The 22,570-nt window shown below is 47.4% G+C and overlaps 1 protein-coding gene across 24 annotated transcripts in view; it reads right to left on the reverse strand.

The window, feature by feature from the left end:
- Window positions 1-22,570, reverse strand: part of TCF4 (transcription factor 4) — a 990,735-nt gene that overhangs the window by 364,347 nt on the left and 603,818 nt on the right. For 19 of the 24 annotated variants that reach the window (XM_078674839.1, XM_078674835.1, XM_078674838.1 and 16 more), the window contains 2 exons: window positions 2,839-2,968; window positions 2,438-2,487 (listed from right to left, as the gene is read on the reverse strand). The exons of the other annotated variants lie outside the window; for them this stretch is intronic. In XM_078674839.1, coding sequence (XP_078530965.1) covers window positions 2,438-2,487; window positions 2,839-2,968 — 180 coding nt within the window. The remainder of the gene's footprint in view (window positions 1-2,437; window positions 2,488-2,838; window positions 2,969-22,570) is intronic. 24 annotated transcript variants of the gene reach the window in all.

Below are 22,570 nucleotides of genomic sequence, written 5' to 3' on the forward strand. Positions count from 1 at the left end.
GGGCAGATTTAAATTCCATTCATGGAATACACAAGAATACATTATTCTCATTTAAGAGCGCACTCTCGGACGCGAATCAGAATTTAGGCAGGTAAGCGTGGAGGCGAAATTAAACCTTTTAAAGCATACATCAATGCTGAAAACATATTTTCTCATCACCGAGGCTACGAGGGACGGATCCAAACGCACACACAATCCTCGCTTGAATACTTAGCCTTTGGAAAACACCATATGTGTTCTCCATGAAACCCCTGATGGTTCTCCCCGCCCCACATGAGAGAGCACATTTTGGCAAAGAAATGCTTTTCTGCGCGTGAAATTATGACGAACACATACAACGAAAATCAAACTGTCCCGCGAATATTCATTCCATTTTCAAATCAGGCAAAGTTTGCGCTTCAATAGTGTCCATATTGTCCGCTAAAAACCGTGCACGCCTCTTCTATCCCAACCGAAGGGGCAGCCGGCACAATCGGTCTCGTTTATCTGGAAAAGCAAGGCACAGAAAATGAAGTTTCGGTCGCTCCTCGCCTGGCATCGAACACAGCAGCTCAGAGCACAGATGGGAAGCGCCCGTCGACGCTGAGCGCCGCTCCGCCTGCGCGCGGCCCTCTCACGCACGCGAGCGCGAAACTGACTCCGGGCAGAACTGACCCCACGGTACGGCCGCCAAATGCACCGCGAGCCAGCGCAAATGCACAGAAATCCCATCGGTAAAGATTACCCCGATATACACTGTAATGTAACGAAATGGAACCTTAAAATATTACAAGTGATTCTTTTGTAGGAGGTGCTTACTAACTATAACTTTGTCCTGTTTTGGAAGTTATGGGTATTATCGACAACAAATATTTTACAGTCTAACGCTTCACGTTTGATGTCGATTACTTTGCACACACGGTTCAATAAAAAGCAAATATATGCTGGGATATGCGAGACAATCTCATTATTGAACTCCAAGTCAAAGTCGGGAGTTTCTATTTATTTTTATTAGGGGTTTTCTAAAGCACAACTAACAACCTACCAATGCTTCAGAGCGCGTTGCCTATTGCTACATTTAGAAAACGGTTATTAGCATAGGGTAAAGTGCACAGTTCCAATTAATAAAATAACATTCTGTAGAATTCACCCAGAACATTATCCTTCCCTCTCAAATAGCCGGATGAGATGTGGTGCCGGCCTGAGAAATTCTGAAAGTCTTCAAGCCTAAAGCCCCTGTGGCATTCATTTGGGGCTCCTTGTTTCTGCTCTGTCCGGGGTCTCCCCCACTCGTCATTTCATATAGTTGGATGGAGATCAAAGCATGGCACGGTGTGGCAAACAAACGGCTGGCAGCAGCAATGCCAAGCAGAGCTCAGGCATCATTTCCATGCCCGCAATGTCCCAGGCACCAAACACTGTGCCTTATCATTCATCACACAGATGATCGGAGATCAGCTGCTTCACAAGCTGCAATTGGCACAACCAGCTCCACTGCACAAAATACAGGCCACAATAACAGTATTCACAATAAATATCACAGAAGTAACTGAGGAGCTGCACCGCCATCTGCAACAATCTGACAGGTGTAGCAAGAGGTCAGAGTTCTGCACAAACTACCAATAACATATCTTATAGCATACATGTATAAATAGCTATAGCAGCATATCTATTGGAATACTCATCGATAAACCTAGGTCACTATAGTACAACCACCACAAATAGCTTTAACCAAATAGATTGATAGTTTTAGACAATCATAGTTAGGACACATGCAACGCTATAGAATATTTTACATTAAACAGGAACTCGTAATCCATGCACTGACAAATGTCTTTACTGAAATGGTATTAACATTCGGGGCAGGGCTCCACTGGAGCCACGCAAGAAAACAGAGGATGCTTTTTCTATACATTACATGAACGTCCTGTTTCATGTGCAGTATACATATGTCGGCATTCGCTGAAGTGTCCCCAGATTACTCGAGTCACAGCTGGATTACGCTGCCGACACCTGGCATCCCAGCCAGACATAGCGAGGACGCTCGCGTCCTAGGTTTCATTCAGACCTCAGAAGAAAATGAAGATGTTCACTTAGGTTGCAGCTTATGCAAATAAATCCTGCGCGCAAATCTCCTTGAACATGCAAATCAGTGGCACGCCGACACAGAAGCCAACCGCCACATAATGCCATAGCACCTTTTCTTCAAAGCCTTGCACAAGTAAGCCTCTCAAAAATGTATGGACCCTTCCAAAGCTCTTCACTGATTGCCATGCCAAAGCAATGCAAACCAAACCTCTTCTAGGCAGGACAAGCAGCAACCAAACGTTAGATCACTTGATATTTTGGTCAAATTTCACTTCGTTATGTCTAAGGTCAAGTAGTTCATTCTCCACAACACATTCATTTTTTTTCTTTAGGTAGGCCAGTTTAACAGATGAAGAACTTTGGTACTTACTGAGGAGGGCAAACCAGGAGGAACCTTTCGAACTTTCTTGGCTTGTACCTCTGTTAAAAAACGCAAACAGAAAGGAATATGAAGCCTGATATTTTTTCTTTTACTACTGTGGCTAAACATCTACATACTTTCAACATTTTCAAAAGGAATGGCCTATTTTTGCCTTTCAATAGCATACATTTCACGAGAAACTAATACAACAGTGTTTGACTTAATTTCTACAATACTATTTTAAAGGATAAGGGACAAGGTAAAGCAGCCATACATATGAAGGACTGTTATATATCCCAACAGACTACTTTCTGTGAAAGTGAGCAGTTTCCATATTTTGGCGCGCTAAGCTATTTTTCATATTTTGGGTTACTGCTGTGATAATGAACATCAGGGTATGGGGCACTCACCCATGTTGCTACTGTGTAGCGTCCTCCGCCGGGGGTTATTGCTAGAATACTGAAAGTACTGAGAGCCAGGTTTTGTGGGTGATAGTGCTCCTGGGCTACCAATCTCCATGTCGCCACCAAGAAGACTTTGCTGAGAAGTAAAAGAAAAATATACACATGGCTAAATTGTACACTTATTCTCTCGACTCTTAGGAACCAATATTGTAAATCTCAATTGCAACATTTTGCTGCACCATCGCCAAAGACAATCACCACCCTAGACACACCAAAATAAAAAGAACATAGGTCACACCCTCTCCGCCCCCAAATGAAAATGATGATATTCTTACAGGTCTTTCAACCTTGGTACAGTATATCAAAAACCAGTGTATATATCACAATTATCAGTATGCATTATTGATTTCAGATGGATGTTCCAACCACCATAGTAGTGGATTTGTTTATAGTGTCATTTAGCTACATTCTTCGTGGAATATACATTTTCTGATCCACCCACAGAAAACTCAGGGCTGAAATTATTTGCACAAATTAGAATGAGATCATTGCTCTTTAATCACAATCCTTGTCTCCATCACAACATTATCTCAGCCCTAAACACACCCAATAAATTTGTAAGAACGATTTAATGCCATAAACGCACGATAAATGGTCAAAATACACATATATTTCCATCCGCATGAACAATGAGGCTTGTCTTTTTCAATTGAAAACTACAATGAGGTCAAATACTACAACCAGCAAAACAAAAGCAAATATTCAAAATATAGATTCACTATTGAAAACCTCATGTCTAGCCTGATTGATTGTTCACATATATCTAAAGCGTGTTTGAAACAAGACAACCCCCAACAATATTATCATTTTTATTGTACAATACAAGGAAACTTACCCAAGTCGTATAAACCCTCTGATTACAATTTGCATAGTGCCCATTGTTCCTTTAATTATTCAGATACGCAATAACGCAGGTGTAGACAGGAACCTCTGTATTAACAAATGTAGCAGTCCAAAAAGAACCTTTTCCGTTGAGACCCCAAAAGTTTAACTTTATCTTTACTTGTAATCAACTTTTTACCGACTGAACTAATTACTGTACTTGATAAAGTACAGAATGTGTTTTCCCTAATCTAAATTCTAATCACCGTGTCACTCACAACAGACTTAGTAATGCTTCACTAACACACTATTCACATGCAAAATACGCTAAATAGGCCAATTATGACTCTTCTCCCCTCCCTGGTTAACCCGCTGAGAACTGAAAAATCTCACAAGACCAGCACCAACTAAAACAAAGGGCCCTTGTCTTAAATGAAGTCAGTCTTTCTCGCCCCGACAGAGCCCGACAAAGTGGAATGGCGTCTCCTGAAAGGAGCTGGGCAGAAAACACACAAGCTAGGAATTCAGAAATTAAAACATCCCTATTTATTTGACCCAACTGCTAGAAATCGACCAAAATAATGCACGGATGGATGCACATTTGTTTAGTTTTGGGTCATATCAACTTCTACTGCTTGGGGGCATCTCTGTTGCAGTCTTACAATCAGATTGCTATGTCAAACCCAATCTGCAGTGACTATAGCCTTACCAATGACAAACACGCACTGCTTGGGTCTGCAGTATTAGAATTTACGCAGACACGTGGTGCTAAAGGGAAGCAAACAAAGATGGGTAACATGCATAAGTTAGAAAGCCTGCAACACATTTTCAGGTGCAATATATAAAAATGTGTAACAACACTCCAGCTGTGATAGGAAGAAACTATTAAGTTGGTTGAGCAATGCACACACTAAATCTACATTTGCAGTGGGTACAGCGGGTGCACACAATTTGCATATGCAATACACAGAGGGCTTGAAAAAAATATGCAGGAATGAAAAGTGAAAAGTGGTGCAATTCAAAGAAAATGAGTACATTTACCGATTAACACAGTAAACATCCCTTCACACAGATGGGATGCCTGTCTCAGGCAAAGGGGTAATGTAAGAACAAAGATTTACCCAATTTGGTAAGCATGGATGTGTTCACCTTCCCTCCCTTTCCCTGGTCAGCCCTGGATACGTCTACTGGGATCTGAAAAGGTGCAGTCTTAACGCATGGGCACGCTGGACAGATGCCTGGGAGCCCACAAGCATAGGGGCCTCATGCAGACCAGAACTTAACACAATTGTTCCGTTAAACACTTTTATTCCAGTGAGTGATTGTGTAGGCTGGGCCCAGTGCACTGCTTTGCCCAGGGGCCTATAATGCTGTTAGGCGGCCCTGACCCGTACGCCCCTATTGTATTCTCTCGTCATAGAAGGACAGAGAGCAGGATTGGCAGGCTGAAAGTGTTAAGGGAGGAGATATAGGAAAGAAGGAATAGGCTATTCGTCTCAGCGGCGTGTGAAGTTGTTTACTCTATAATTGTACATTACATATACATTCTCTCACTCACTCCATTACTCCTAGCCTTGGATAATGTTCTATGCCTGCGGGTTAGAGGACTACATTGCATTTTGATCACTATTAAAAAAAAATTACACTTGAAATATATAGGCTAGTTCAGTCCACCTATGCTCAAGAAGCTCACTCTTTCTGTGCCCGCTATCAGGAGTCATGAGTCTCTCTGTTTAGGCCATTAGGCCAATGAGGAAAGGTTTGGTGAGCGGGTCATCTGGAGGAAGGGGGAGTGAGGGCAGCAGAAGAGGCTGCACACTCATGTACTGTCACTGAAACTTCATTATCTCACAATCATAGGCAAATTAATCAATGCATATAGAATCGGAGCAGCAAGTAAACTAGACAGAAATAAGAGAGGACATCTAACTAACGCACAAGTTACTACTTGTTTAACAATATATCTGTAAGAGACATTAGTTAGTGATAGAGTCCTTACCTTAGAATATCCCCAGGCATCAGACTGGATCCGGAAAGCTTTCGTCAGCAGTACCCCTGCGCGTCGATAGGCATCATCGTACGGCTCTGTGTGCGCTGTTGGCGTCGTATTCGCCGAGATGACGTCACTGGAGCTACTTAGACGCGCCCACGCGCGCTGACGTCAGTTCTGTACACAACCTTCCGCACCAGTAACGCTGAGTCATGTAAGATACTGACCACTGGTGCATAGAAACTAGGGCCCGAAAGGATGACCTTAACCCTAGAAATCAGTTCGCAGAACGGCGAGGATGGGTGGGGAGGTAAGGAATCTATTACTAACTAATGTCTCTTGCAGATATATCGTTACACAAGTAGTAACTTGTGCATCTGAAAGAGGCACGTTAGTGATATATTCCTTACCTTAGAATAGATACCCCAGCAATACCAACCCTGGTGGTGGGTCTGCGAATAAGATTACACCAGAAAGTCATGGAGAACAGAACGGCCAAAAAAACTGTCTCTCCAGACCAGACTGTCAAGGCAATAATGCTTTGTAAAGGTGTGCAGTGAAACCCACGTGGCAGCCTGACAGATGTCCTGAGGGGGACACCACGTCCCAATGCCGTAGTGGCTGATGTTGCCCCGGTATAATTGGCATGCAGCCCTACTGCAGGTTCCTTTTTAGCCATAGAATAACAGGCCTTGAAACACAAGACGACACAGCGGGAGATAGTCCTCTTGTGAAGAACCCGGCCTTTCTTGGCGCCTATGTAGCCAACAAAGAGCTTGTCATCCACCCGGAATGCTTGTGTTCGAGGCAGGTACAAGTAGAGCGCACGTTTTGGGTCCAGGCGGTAGAGCCTCTCTTTCACTCGGAAGGATGCGAAGGCGGAAAGAAAGTGGGCAAAGTGATAGTCTGACCGATGTGTAAGGCACCTGCGAGCCCCACGTCCGCGGCTGCTCTGGGACTGTTGCTGCACAGGCTTATTCTGAAAGGAATGTGTGTGCATGCCTCTTCCGGAGCTTCGAAAGGAACGAAAGTTGGAAGTGGAAGGAGGACGTGCAGCGAAAGGCCTAAGGACTTGGCCATGGCCCGGGAGTCCTTAAAATGCTCCAATGTGGAATCCGCCTTATCACCAAAGAGGCGGGTGCCATTGAAGGGCATGTTCATCAAAGTATTCTGGACATCTGCAGAAAAGCCAGCCGTCCTCAACCAGGCATGACGACGTAACGCCACCGATGTGGAAATCACCCTACCCAGCGAATATGCGGTATCAAGACCACAACTTATAGTGAACTTGGCCGCATCTCTCCCCTCCAAAAGAGCTCAGGAGAGAACCGTCCGAGCCTCATCTGGACACTGAGGTAGCACCTGCTAAACCGCATCCCATACAGAATGGGAATAGCGGCCCAAGAGACAGGCAGTGTTCACAGACCACAGTCCAGAACTTGCGGAAGAATACATCTTCTTGCCAAACAGCTCCAATTTCTTGGATTCCTTGACTGGTGGAGCAGAAGGAAACGCACTTAGGGACGCGGAGGCTTGAACCACCAAACTTTCAGGTGTGGGGTGCTGGGTGAGGAAGGCATGGTCGCCCGGAGCCGGGCGATGATGTTGATCCACACCCTTATCCACAGGAGCCCCTGTATTGGGCCGGGACAAAGTACCCAAAAGCACATCAGAAAGTGCCTCATTAAGTGGCAACAGCGGTTCTGTAGAAGAAGAAGCTGGCCGAAACACTACAGTCAGTAGGTTGGTCCTGACAGCCACTGTGGGGAGGTCGAGGTCAAGAGCCTCGGCGCCCTACGTAGCACCGTGAAAAAGGAACCACTCTCCTCCATAGTAGCGAAGGGGATGGTGAACCAGGCCCTGGAGTGTAATCCTGCCCACCGGCCTCCACCTCCTCATCCCAGTTGGGGACGGACTCGCACTGTGCTGCGAGAGGGTTTTCAAACCCTTCCCAATCCTCCCCCTCCAGCACAAGGGGACGAGGACGTGGGTGAATAAAAGGGTAAAAGTCCCCCATTGGCATTGGGATCCCTCCGGCACCCTGCCGACGTCTGAAAAGAAGATGACGCCGGCCGCCGGGGCCACTGGCACCGGTGACGTTGATGCCAGTTTGGGGCCGTACGGGGTCCACCAGCAAGAGCGGGGAGCCCCGGCCAGAGCCATGGAGGCCTCTGGACGTTGACGACGTCGGGCCGGAGCCATCGAGGAACGCGGAACAGTGGGGCCCGCGGGGCCCGAAGGCGATCCGATGGGGCGGCACGAGCCGAAGATACGTGCCATTTCAGACACAAACTCTTGCAATTCGGCTGGAGTCACTGATGGACCAGGGAAGGGTTGGTAAGCCAACGGTAACTGCTCAGGCTCAGTCTGAGCCACAGGGGCGGGGCAACTGCCACCTCAGCCGCGTCCCTCGACCGGTGAGGGGATGACAAAGAGCGACGACGCTTCTTTGACTTTTTGTGCTCCGCCTTACCTGACTCCGAGTGCGAAGACTTCGAATGATGGTGCTTGCTCCGCGACCGGGTCCCAGATCTCCCACGAGACAGGGACCTGAAATGACGTGGAGCAGACTCCAGGGCCTCCAGCCACCTTCGGGACTGCTCCAGCAAAGTTTTCGGGGCCCTGGCTCGCAGTTGGAACATGACTCGGTGTCATGGTCACACCCCAGGCAGAAGAGACACTCACGGGGTGGGTCCGTCAGCGACATTGTGCGCAGACAGGCCTCGCAAAGCTTGAAACCGGGCATCCATATGCACAGGAGTAAGTTCTACTTTCAATTTAATCAAACAAACACTTTACTCAACAAGTTATGGGGTACCGCTCTCTCCGGATCTGCGCTTGCTGGCATGGAGAAAGAAAGAACTGCCATCAGCGCACGTGGGCGCATCTAAGTGGCTCCAGTGACGTCATCTCAGCGAATACGACGCCAGCGATGCAGGCGGAGCCGCACGATGACGCCTATCGACATGCAGGGGTTCTGCTGAGAAAAGCTTTCCGGATCCAGTCTGATGCCTGGGGATATTTTAAGGTAAGGAATCTATCACTAACTTGTTTCTTTCAGATATGGCAGCAGCACTCTCTGCAATAACTGCATCTTACACCCACAAAACGGTAGCAGCTCACCCTCAATAAACATTAGCAACTGAGCCAGCAGAAAAGGAAATGCCAGGAGCTTGAGAACACAGGGTAGGAGATTACACCAATCCCCGTCGTAGATGGTGAGAAACATAAGAAACACCACAGACCCGTTTTCCAGGCCACCCTCACCAATCAAAGGCAAAGAATTGGCCTGAGACAATCGGATTTGCGTTTGAGAAACAGTTCTCAGGCCATATTTATTACAACAAGAGGGCATTTAAAACAATTGTCGACCGTCACATAATTGTTCATACATACATGCATAAATTACAAAAAGTATGGAAAACTTCTATAAAGTGGAATCACCTAGCCCAATTTTGAAGTCATGTTTGGCAAACCCGATGGTCCTTAAAGCACCGGCTAACCACTGGTTCACCCAGATATACTCTTTACAAGGTGAACTCCCCTGCTCCCTCACAAGGAGAGGAGCCAAAGAACCTCAAGTCAGCTGAACTCTTAAAAACACCCATGCCAGAGCAAGCCAAATAGAGATATCCTCTTGCACTCTTCTTGAGATCAGCCTGGGCAACCGGGACTGGATTTTTGTCCCCTAGCACAAGCTTTAACTCCCTACAATCACCAGGACAATGCCATGAAGTACCCAGAGACCCAAGGACAATCGCTGTAGCGCACGTCCCTGGCCCTGCCTCCCAGACCGTAGTACTTCTGCCACCACTTGATCAAAGGTTTAAAGCCAAATGTATCCAGAATTCAACTGCCTTCTTGTTCCAGCTGCCATGGTGTCTACTAGCTTTGTGGCCAAACCTGACTCCATCACTGCAATAAATACGACAAACACTAGTATACACATAGAGGAACCACGATGGAGCAAATTAAACACCAAGAAAAATCAGGTGTACCCCTTTACCCCAAATCGTCTAACTAGGGAATGGGTGTAGGTTAAAGAAGCTGAAGCCCAGGGTAGCCGGTCGCATCAACGATGGGCAGGGGCGCAGCTCTTCAGTAAGCTATGTGGGTGTTCTCCACAACCCAAGGCTTAAATACCCATGCCCGCAGTCAAGGCAACCCCGCTGACCTTTTGTTGCCAATGGGCACCAAGCGCGCTTTCTGGGCAAAGGAAAGCGCACAAAATGAAACCAAAATACCAAGCCACAAATGCCATTGGTGTGCCCACTTAACCGGGCCAAGTTCAGCCCCATCTGTGGCCTGCCATTATGGCGTTACCCCTCTTTTCACAGGTAGGGGACCACACCGATACCTGTGGTAGATTGTGAGAAACCTAAGAAATCGCAAAGGCCCAGTTTGCGGGCACCCTCAGCAATGGAAGGCAAAGATTGGCCTGAGACAATCAGATTTGCATTTAAGAAACATTTTTCAGGCTGTATTTATCACAACAAGATAGCATTCAAAACATTTGGCTACTGCTAAACAATTGTACATACATAAATAGAAAAATTGTTAGGAGAACTTCTAAACATGGGAATCACCAAACCACATTTTAAAGTCATGTTTGGCCACCCAGCTGGTCCTTAGAGCACTGACTAATTGACTTGGGATCACAAGTGCTAACTACTGGGTCCCACAGATATACTCTTTACAAGGCAAACTCCCATGCTCCTTCACAAGGAGAGGAGCCAACGGCCATCACGTCAGCTGAGCTCTTAAAAACGCCCATGTCAGATCTACCCAAATTGAGATCCTCTCTGGCACCCTTCGGGAGATCGGCCTGGGCAATCGGAACAGATCTTGGTCCCCTGGCGCAAGCTCCAACTCCCTACCATCACCAGGACAATGCTATGAAGCACCCAGAGACCCCTGGACAATCGCAGTAGCGCATGTACCTGGCCCTGCCTTACAGACCGTAGAACCTTTGCCTCAACTTGATCAAAGATTTAAAACCAAATGTATCAGGAATTCTCTTGCCTTCTTGTTCCAGCTGTCAAAGTGTCTACTAGCTTTATAGCAAAACCTGACTCCGTCACCGCAACAGGTCTGGTTGGTTAACTGACAGACCGGGGCTCCTCCATATGTCTACCCCCATGTGATCCAAAGGATGTTGCATTGAAAAGGTCAACAGAGATTCCACAATCATTTTATTACCACAATCAGATACGTGTACACCATCTTTGTGAAAGGAAGTTTTGCTCCTAAGGTAACCATAAGGGATTGTGCTAAGAAATGCACTCTACTTTTCAAGCACTTCACTGAAAGATTAAACCCTTTGGTGGAAGATCTATATGCCACACACGACGTGGCATAATATGGGACCAAGCAATCACCACCACAGGGAAACTCTTAGCTAGAAACGAGATCTCCAAGCAACTTCTCGAAGACGCTTCTTCTCACCAACAACGCAAGACTTTCTACTACCTAAATGGAGAATGATAAGTGCAGGTGGCTGAAGCCTCCTGCCCTCAACCTTCTTTACTAGCTGGTGCAGTCCATCGAGTCGAAGATCCCTTTGCAGACCCCAAGAAATCGCTGTCCAGCATCAGCTGCTGGTCTATGAAATAGACTCCGCTCAAAAACTGATCCATCTCGCCGCATAAAAGAGTGATCAAGAATCCACACACTGGGTGTAGCCATGTGTCCTAACACACAGAACATTAGAAAGGAGAAGAAACCGTTAAAGGGTTGCCTACAATGAGGGAATTTATTACCCCATATCCAGAAGCACAAAGCGTTTATAGCAATTGTACCTCCACCTCCCAATTTACCTGACCGTCTCAGCATTGAGACCAACCCCCAACCACTGACGTTGCTGCCCTGATCCTAAAGGAATAAGAACCATAGTTAATTGGATCCAAACTGGACTCGTGCAATGCCTTCCTCTTCATGTAAGTAAACTGGTATCTTGTGAATGCTATACCCGAGTCATGCACTAAATACTGCGAGGGATAGGCACTGTTTTGCTGGGGAGTGGATGAAATTATCAATGATCTCACTGTCACATTACAAACCCTATTTATTCAACCCTTTGTTTGCAGAGTTTGGGAATTACCCATTTCCAGTCACCAGTCTATGGGAATGTGAAGACCAAATTACTAGTCCGTCTTCTCTGACAATATTAATGGTTCCCTCTGGTTACATACATGGCTAGGCATCCACCTTTATCAACCAGCGACATCCATCTCATTAGGTAACTACAGGCATAAAGCTAGTCTCCAAAAATCTACTGGTAACTCAACATCGTAGTACATACAGGTTAGGAATAGTCCGTCACCACCAAAGCGTCTCCCTACAAAACTCCTTTACATTTTCACTTCATCTTGAGTCAAACAATCTGAACTACATACAGGAAGGGACTCGAGACTCATCAGTTGTACTGTGCATAATTATTCTACCTGCTGAGCACTAAAGCAGGTTGAAGATCAACCTGGCCTGTGTTGCACACTTTCCAACTCCTCTTCAAAACCTAACTATTTCATTTCTGTCCCAGTCATAAAAACGACTTACGACTGTAGGTAAAAATCCCAGGACTGTCACATTGACACAGGAGCTAAATTAAGTGACAGTGTATTTAACCGATGTACAGGTTTCTTGGAAACCTTTATAATGTTAGACTTTATGAATTTTGAAAATTAGTTCTAGACCAGGATAAGGAAGTTTCTAGTACCATGGGTTGACAGTCTACAGTTCCTTTCAAAGTCATACAGAGTGACAGGCTGAAAAAAAAGCGTTTCTTACCTTCAAAATATTTGCTCAGTAAAATTGAAATTACATTCGGCTGCTGCATCCTCTAAAATGTAAATCCTCATCATTTGAGGGACGTTGGGAATACCATTTGAGCCAAATGCGCCACTTACGGGACTTTCAAGTAAAAATGACTCATTAAATTGCTGGGTTGGTGCAAAAGACTCTAAACACCTTTCTGTGCTACATGGAACATACGAATAAAGAACTTGGGAACAGCTTAGCTTCTTCTCTACCGATGTCAGATTAATGGCATCTTAAATCACTGAAGCAGGTGAAGCCAAAGCCTCCATTCTGGCCCAACCTCTCTTGTGCTTCTTGTCTTAAAGTTCAACATGATTGATCCGCGCTACATGCAAAGACAATAATGCCTCATTCCCCGCCCCCTGCCACCCGGCTCACTGCGATGCGCTACAGTATATACATTCTGCCGCTTCCCCACGAAAACTGATCACAAGACTGTGGGGCAGATTTACAAGCCCCTTGCGCCATTCGTACGTCACTTGTCCCATGTTAAAAATGACGCAAAAGTGGCGCAAGGGGCTGTAAATAAGCCCCTTTATGCGCTGACCCTCGCAGACTCCCCAATCGACACTGAGCAGGCACGGCTAGCCTGGATGTCCGACCTCGGTGATTTTCCCACACTTAGACTGACTGCTGACTAACTGCTTGAGATGTGCTGCCCCAACGCCTCATTTATACACCTAGCCTGGAGGTGCCCTAAGATTACGGCCTTCTGGCTTGACATATGCTGCATCATAAGTGACATTACCTCAGACACCCTAACTCCAGACCCCATGACCTGCCTGTTGGGCTATGTCAAAGATATCCCGGACACCAGTAGATAGATGACTGTCCGCAATGCTGCTAATACTGGCTCAGCGCCACGTGGCGATCCACTGGAGTCGGAATCTAGCGCCATCTTCCAAGGCGTGGCTAACAGATGCGGCACACTGTCAGACTCATTTAACTGAATTATGGAAGCTCATGCCCCCATCTAGCCGACCAGACTCTATATGGGCTCCCCTGGTAACGTACCTACAGCGATCAGACATCAGCCCTCCTTCCCCTGGTGATGCAAAGGGAGACCTAGATGCGCCCTCAGGAGTTACACTTGAAAATGATGATGTGGACCCTTATATTAATCTGACGCAATGAATTTTCATGCACTAAATTTGGGATAATTCTGCAAACTAAATATGTGTAATGCAAACCTGCTGGCTTCCGTTATGTGGCAAAGTTCATGTATCTAGGCTATAGCGATCCTAAACTACAGTGTCTTCCAATGCATAACCTGTAATGCTTGTTCTTCCCCAATACATAAAAAAAAAAATAGTTCAGCATGCAGCATGACATTTTTAAAATTAAGCGCCTGAGAGCAAAATAGATTTTTTTTGGTTGAAATGTGGAATAACTCCAAAGATAAACGCATATGTCATAAGACAGTTGCAATAGGGTGGGTGGTGGCAGCTCCCACTCGGACCCGTTTGATGTGCTGAGGCTCTATTTACGCTTTAAAACTTTTAACACTGTATTTTAATATTTCTGTGCTGGAGTCTTGCGCAGAGGCGCTTACGTTTATTTTTACCTCACTGCTTCTGATAAAATCTTTATTGTATGTTAAACGCTTACCTGATCTTCCATTTGGGGTACTGAAGTGTGCCTACCCTGCCCCGTTCCACCGTGGCTGTTGTGCCGATTGAGCGGAGGGCGGGCGGCCATCTTGAGTGTAGTCCCGGACCCCGGCTGGACCAGTGGCAGGGTTCTAGCTGGGGGAGGGAGGTGCACCCATAAATTGAGCGTCAGATCGAGACACTTGTGGCTAGGGTGGGTGGTGGCAGCTCTCACTCGGACCCATTTGATGTGCTGAGGCTCTATTTACGCTTTAAAACTTTTAACATTGTATTTTAATATTTCTGTGCCCGAGTCTTGCGCAGAGGCGCTTAGGTTTATTTTTACCTCACTGCTTCTGATAAAATCTTTATTGTATGTTAAACGCTTACCTGATCTTCCATTTGGGGTACTGAGGTGTGCCTTCCCTGCCCTGTTCCACTGCGGCTATTGTGCCGATTGAGTGGAGGGTGGGCGGCCATCTTGAGTGTAGTCCCGGACCCCGGCTGGACCAGTGGCAGCGTTCTAGCTGGGGGAGGGAGGTGCACCCATAAATTGAATATGCCCTTCGGAACGCGCAGCGGGCGCGCCGCTGGCGTGCCGAAGGTAAGCCCGTCTGCGCCTAGCGCTGGACATGCTGCCCGAATTTTTCCCACTTCGACGGCTGACTCAATAAGGTATTCTCGGGAGGAGCTATTTGCACTTTTAAACTGCAGAATGCAGCGACACTCTGCCATGGGATGTTTCAGATGGCGTCCATAGCTTTTGCCCTTCTTGTGACTTTGGCTCTTCTCAAATCCTGGCCGTTCCCACTCACGCCATTAATCCACAAACAATCGCTGCAGCTCTCATAAATGCGCGCTCTATGAGTAAACATGCCGCTAACATTTTTGAACTTCTGTCCCATGGCCACCTCGATATTTTGTTTATAACAGAAACATGGCTAAATAACTCCAGTGCCCCCATCGTAGAGCTCGCCATCCCAAGAGGTTTCAAGATTATCAGGACTGATCGAGCAACGGGAAGAGTCTGCTATTGTATTTAAAGATATCTGGTACTTTCACAGCGACTCCTCCGATGAGTTAGGTGATGGGGAGGTTCTTCACTTCTCTCTCACCCTCACACCTCATTTCACGCTGGGAGGCACGGTGGTTTATCGTCCCCCAGGGCCCTACTGGACCGTTCCTCAAGGCGTTGGCGGATGTGATTGTGCCCAGAGGCTTGAGGTTCTCTAGATTTACTTCTTTTGGGCTATCTCAATATCCATGTGGATGTGGGTGAGCTACTTGACTCCAAAAACTTGTTGGAGTCTTTAAGCCTAGCCCAGCTACCTCAATGGGTCACGCTGCCCACACACTCTGGGTGCCACATCTTGGATGTGATGTGCTCCAACTATGCCTTAACGATATCTGACCCTGAAACACTTACCTGGTCCGATCATATGCCGATCAGTTTCTCCTGGTCCTTCGAAAAAAAAACTTCCAACAGTATGCCTACTACCTGCCATCAGATGATGAATCTTCCTGCTCTGTCCAATGCTCTTCATCTGGGTCGCCCAGCGTAGGCCCTGAGTTTACCACTGCTGTGCAGCGCTTTAACACCTGGATTAGCTTGGGGTGGAGACCTCCGCTAAACGGAGCGCTAGTTCTAAAAAACGCTCCGCGCCCTCTAAGCCCTGGTTCTCACATGCCTTAAGAGAGCTGAAGCTCGGCTGAAAAAAACTGGAAAGATGCTGGCGACATACCTATTGCCCTACTGCTAAGGGGGTATTACATGCGGCTCGGAGAGAGTATTATTCCAGCATTAGGACAGCTAAGAGCGAATACTATGCGGGTAGGATCACTAAGGCCAATAATAACAGTAGGGACATTTTTGCTATTGTCAACAGCTTTTTTCCCCCTGCACCGAGCAACCAATAGTGCCATTCTCTGTGCAATGGTGCGAGGATTTGTCCTCATTTTTTGAAAATAAATAGCAGGGATCCAGACTAGTTTGCGTACTGTTTGTCTCAGTCAGAGTTTTTCAGCCCTAGCACACCCCCCATCTTCTTCCTTCACTATCCACGTATTCAGGGAGCTTTACCCACCATCTGAAGTCGATACCCTAGCAGTTCTAACATCCATGAAATTTGGATCACCTACTGACAAGACGGAAGTCCTCATCCTTGGATCATCACCCTCTGCCTGGGACGACTCCTGGTGACCCCCTGCCCTGGGCAGCGCACCCAAACCAACGGACCACGCACACAACCTGGGCTTCATCCTGGACTCCTCCCTCTCGATGACCAGACAAGTCAACGCCATCTCATCATCGTGTTTCAACATCTTACGCATGCTCCGAAAGATCTTCCGATAGATCCCACCGAAACCAGGAAGACGGTCACCCAGGCACTCGTCACCAGCCGACTGGACTACGGAAACACCCTCTACACCGGAACCACAGCCAAACTGCAGAAAAGACTCCAACGCATCCAGAACGCCTCCGCACGACTCATCCTGGACATCCCCCGACACAGCCGCATCTCCGGACACCTGAGAGACCTGCACTGGCTCCCTGTCAGGAAGAGAATCACGTTCCGACTCCTCACCCACGCACACAAGACCCTCCACGACCTGGGCCCCAGGTACCTCAACAACCGCCTGACCTTCTACACTCCCACCCGCCAGCTACGATCGACCAGCCACGCCCTCGCCGCCGTTCCACGCATTTGAAGAGCCACCATGGGAGGAAGATCCTTCTCCTACCTGGCAGCCAAGACTTGGAACTCCCTCCCCATCCACCTCCGTCTTACCCAAGACCACCTCTCCTTCAGGAAGCAACTCAAGATCTGGCTGTTCGAGCAGTAGCGGACCCCTCTCCCCCAAGCGCCTTGAGACCCTCTGGGTGAGTAGCGTGCTATACAAATTTCTTGATTGATTGATTGATTGATTGATTGATTGACCCCTGTCCCGCGCGCGTTCTTGGAGGGGTGGGCGAGGTGCTCTGCCATGAGGTCACTGAAATCATTAGTCTCTCCTTTAGGACGGCGACAGTCCCCGATTGCTGGAAGGAGGCTAAACTTCTGCCACTGCTGAAGAAATTGGGCTTGGACCCGGCTGTTCCAGCGAACTATCGGCCAATCTCCCTGCTGCCAGTATTGGCCAAGATATGCGAGAAGATCGCTTTCCACCAACTGAACGCTTTTGTTGAAACCTCTCATGCCCTTCACCCTGCTCAATCTGGGTTCCGCGCTGCTTACAGCACGGAATCTGCATTGGTGGAAATGTCGGAGGCCATCAGGGAGTGTCTGGAAGCGGGCGGCAGAACGGCTCTAATATTGTTGGACCTCTCTGCCGCTTTCGACACAGTTCCTCATCAGCTTCTCCTCACCCGTCTGTCATCCATTTGCGTCACTGGTCCAGTTTTAGAGTGGCTAACTTCATTTCTCCATAATCGGACTCAGCAGGTATGGCTACCCCCCTTTTCGTCCTCGGCCAAGCTTCTTTCCACCAGGGTGCCTCAGGGGTCGACTAAGTCCGTTATTGTTTATTATCTATTTGACCCCTCTGATTTTCCTGGTCGAACAACTGGGCGCTAAAATAATAGCCTATGCAGATGACACGCAGCTGCTGTTTACTTGGTCGGCCACGGATTTGGACACTTCATCTGCCCGGACCGGTCTCTCTTCAGTCTTCAATTGGCTGGCATCTGCCCAGCTAAAGTGCAACGAAGACAAATCTGAAATTTTACTTTATGGGAAGTTCCCCTCAAATTTCAGAGAATCCCTGTGGCCTTCGGACGTCCCATCTCCCAGCTCCGTTGGCAATCCGGCTAAAAACCTGGGGGTGTGTTTCGGGGAAGATTTAAAATTTGAGTAACATATTAAGAAACTCACCTGTGGTTGCTTTGGTACTCTTAAAGCGCTCCGCAAATTTTTTCCTCTGCTTCCCAGAGCGGTAAGAGAAACATTGACAAGAGCTCTCATTCTCTCTCGTCTTGACTACGCTAATGCCCTGTTCATCGGCATCCCGGCATACCTGACTAACCGTCTTCAGATAATACAAAATGCTGCTGCCAGACTCCTTTTTTAACATCTCAAAGAAGACTAGCGTCCGCCATCATCTGCGCAGTCTACATTGGCTTTCAGTCACTCAGCGGATTATATTTAAGACCCTCACTTCTGCCCACAGAGCCATTACGATCAGGGCCCACTTTACCTGAGGAAACGCTTTTCCCTGTATCTTCCCACCCGCCCCCTGCGATCTGCCACTCAATATCGGCTGGTTGTTCCACGTTTCAAACGAACCCGCCTTGGTGGACACTCTATTGCTGTGAAAGCAGCGGTTGCTTGGAATACTCTCCTCTGGCTCTTCGCGCTAATCAGAATTTTAATCTCTTTAAGAAAGCACTTAAGACCCATCTCTTTAAAACGACGCTTTAAATCTCTCTCCTCTATCTGTTGTGCCTGCCTCTCACCATCTCTCTCCTCGCGCCAGGATACTCCAGAGTAATTGAGCACACTACAAAACCACCCATAACATAAGGAGAATTTGTTCCACTGTGTACTCCGTCCTCTGTCCTCATCAGAAAGGAATCTTCTTGTAGGCCATAGGGACAGTTTGCATTCTGGGTAAGAAAACCTGGTGAAAGCCATGTAAGTCACCCCCCCACTGGACTCCAACCGGTGTCTAGTTTTCAAAAGTGTGATGGTTTGGTAGGTTTCCCAAAGTGCCAGCTGAACCAGGACCCAAAATCCACAGCTACCCCTATTGCAAAAATCGCATTGTTTTCAGAGGGAAAATATGATGCAGCCATGTTGCTTTTGGGCCGTTACCTGTCACGGTCACTAGGCCTACCCACACAAGTGAGGTACTATTTTTATCGGGAGACGTGGCAGAATGCCAAGTGGATGGAATTTTGTGGCTCCCCACAGTTTCCCAAACTTTCCATCACAGACATTGGACACCAATTGTTTAGTCAAATTTTGAGGTATGCAAGGGATTCTGGTTAAAAGACGTGGTGAGAGCCATGCAAGTAAGCCCACCTTGGTAATCTCTGTGTCTAGTTTAAAAAAATGTACAGGTTAGCTAGGTTTCCATAGGTGCGGGCTGAGCTAGGGTCCAAAATCTAGAGCTACCCACATTAGAAAACAAGCATTTGCAATGCAATAGGTCTCGCATTTGCGAGAGTTTGTGCTATTGTCATTGTAAATTACAATGTTTTTTATTTATGTGTTTTGAAAACGTGCAAGCGGTGCTTATAGTCCTTGCTTACGAGAAGCAAGGCTGGCAGTAACTGAGACTCTTTTATTGCCAGCCTTGCTTCTATAAGTACAAAGTACGTATTTACACACCGTATGCAAGTTTTCAAAACACATAAATAAAAGGAGTTGTCATTTACAAAGCCAATAGCTCAAACTCTCGCAAATGTGAGACCTATTGCATTGCAAATTCTTGTTAGTTGTGATTCTACAGGTTGACCTGGAATTTACCCTGCATGTAAAAATGTGTCAGGTGCACTTTTTGCCGTCCTTGTTCCTTGCATCCTCTGTGTTTATAGTGTAAGGCAAGAAGGGGGTTGGGGCTGTAGTCAATATGGAAACTCACTTGGTACGCTGTAAACAATCACAAGGCAGACATCTGGGTTTTCCTTGGCAGACTTGGTTAGCTAATGACAAAGCAGTGACGGTGGCACTTGAAGACTGACAGAGTCCGTTCCTTCCAGCCCTAGAAGAATCCCGTTTTACTCTGTATTACATAAACAAATCTTTCATATTGCCTCAACTACTTTCATTTTCCTTGCACCAATGCTTCACGACCTTCAGAAGCCTTGCAGACGCCTAAAAGCACAGCCCACCCACCAGAGGTGAAGGTGTGCAATAAAGAACTGCTTTATGCTGGCTCAGTGGGAATAAATAAATATCAGATGTATTTGGTTCTTTGAAAGTGAGAAGAGTCAACGGTGTCATGTGTAATATCCTTGTTTTCTCCAGTGCTCTTGTGTGTCCATTGCGCCGTGGCTCTCTGATTTTCTTTGAGAAAAGGAGCTTACCCATAAGACTACCCTCTTTGTTTTTTTCAAATGTGGAGAAACATTTTTAAACAAAATAGGTAAACTGCACGCTAAAGGAAAGAAAAACTAGTGGTAAACTTTCTTAGCAGCAGGCAGTTTAACCCTGTGCGCTGCCTTAGGATGAGTCAAACTTTCCACTACAGAAACATCCGATCTGTTTCCAGGAAGCTGATTAATGACGGGGCTTCTCTTGACATATTAATTGATGTTTGGAAGTTGCTGGAGGGCTGGAACGAAACTGAAAGTGCGGTGGATGCTCACGAGACGCCATGAGCGTGCACATCGGCTGTCCCGGCGTAAGCTGAGGATCGCCAGAGAAGAAACGCTGTCTATTGGTGCTGAGGCTCCCAGTCTGAGGCCCAACTGTCCTTGAGCGGCTGCCTGGGTAGAGATGTACACCGAGCACCCCGTGAGCTCTGTGGACACGCTGCAGGGCATCGCGCTGAAGTATGGCGTACCGGTAAGGAATGCAGGAGTAGCTGTATTGAGGGGGCGTCAGGGGCTGAAAGGTTCTGCTGCAATGTCCTCGTCCTGGTGGGGGAAGGAAACGTAGTCTGTAGTCCTGGAAGAATATGGTGGGGGTCGGCAGATGGCGCAGGGCTGACTGACACTGTAGGTGGTGCAGGGACAGCTGGGGATTGGAGAGGAACGACCTGGTGAGATATGCAGGAGGGTATGTGGCAGTAAGAGGACGTGCTCGCCCAGGCAGGTACAACTCACGGCGAGTACACTGTGCTCTACCGGGGCCGCTGCGCTCTTTGCACTGTCTGCCGCTGCGTGTGCTCCTCTGCTGCTTCTGTCTGATGTGAGCGCTGAGAATGTGTGTATGATGCGAGCAGGATACACCGGAGATGTGTATGTGCTATAGAAAAAAAGTAGGAGAGCGCGTGCACTTGTAATGTGGTTTCAGTTCCGGTAACTTTGCGTTTGATGTAGCTGGCATATGTATGTCTTCTATTATTTTTTGCAGTGTTGGGCCCATATGTGCAGTTGTTTTGAGGTGTTGCGTAAGGAAGCCGGAAATGCAGGATAAATTACGCTGTAAAATACCAAAATACCCATTACAAGGCAAGTATATGTTTGCAAAATAATGGGTAAGAGACACCAGGTACACAGCAAGTACGGCATGTGATCAAGCCATGCAGCAAAAGTATGGATCTGTTTTAAAAAAAAATATCACAGAACGCGCGCACTTGTGCTGGATAACTTCCCTGAATGGGTATAAGGAAGGAAGCAGGAGGCATGTCAGCAGTGTAAACTGACTGGTGCATATGTTGTGTTTTTGTTTAGCAAGGAAGAGTACGCCGCGGTAAAGCGCCGTAAGCTGTTGCTTGCACATGTAAAATGGGCTCAGTTGTTTAGCAAAGAAGCAAAAGGCTTGTTGACACTGCGGCAGCGGTAGGCATGACTATTTCCTGTCCTGCAAAGCATTAAGCAAATTACCATGTAATGTACCAAAACAACTATTAAAGGACAAGTATATATTTAGAAAATAATGGTTAATGGACGTTAGAGACACTGCGAGCACGGCATGTCATCGCCCTAGCACTGGAGGCGTGAATGGCTTGAAGTCAGGTATTGAACAACTCGCCGCCGCAGCCCGGCTTGGAAAGGAAGCCAGGCAACCTGTGTTGGGACGGGGCGGGGCCGCAAAAAGACAGGAAGCAGACGGGAGCCTACCTTGCGCTCCTGTGCCCGTGAGGCCAGCCAGAAGATTTGCGTGTGAGCTAGCGGGGCTCCCGTGCTCGTGGAGAGCCCCGCCTGTTGCCGAGACTGACCCGCTGGCTGCCGAGGGAGAGAGGGACACGCGGAAAGAGCCCGTGAGTGTGTGGGGGGATGTGTGCGCGTGTGTGTGCGCGGGTGTGTCTGTGTGTGTGTGCGAGTGTCTGTGTGTGTGTGTGTCTGTGTGTGTGTGTGTGTGTGTGTGCGTGTGCGTGTGTGTGCGTGTGTGTGCGTGTGTGCGCGCGCACGCGTGTGTGGGTCTGTGTGTATGTGTTATCCATTTCCTGGCAATGTAGGACAGGAGATGTGCACGGCGTGTGGGTGAACGTGCGCGTTCACATGGGAGAATCACCTGCGCGTGCCCATCCCCTGTCTCACATTCCCAGGAAGTGGATGACAAAAGATGCTTCGCTGGACAGCAGCACTTTGCGCTGCTTACACCAGCTCGACCTAAAAAGGCTCAGTTTTCCGTGGAAAAATGTGATACGTCCATGTTACAGAACTTTCCCTCACATAAATGTGAACACAATATTTATTTAGACAAATTTTGAGATTTGCTAGGGATTCTGGGTAACAGAAACTGGTGAGAGCCACACAAGTCACCCCATCCTGGATTCCTGTTGACGTCTAGTTTTAAAAATGTACAGGTTGCCTAGATTTCCCTAGGTGCTGGCTAAGCTAAGGCCCAAA

Source organism: Lissotriton helveticus, chromosome 2_1, assembly GCF_964261635.1.
Source record: "Lissotriton helveticus chromosome 2_1, aLisHel1.1, whole genome shotgun sequence".
Taxonomy (NCBI): Eukaryota; Metazoa; Chordata; class Amphibia; order Caudata; family Salamandridae; genus Lissotriton; species Lissotriton helveticus.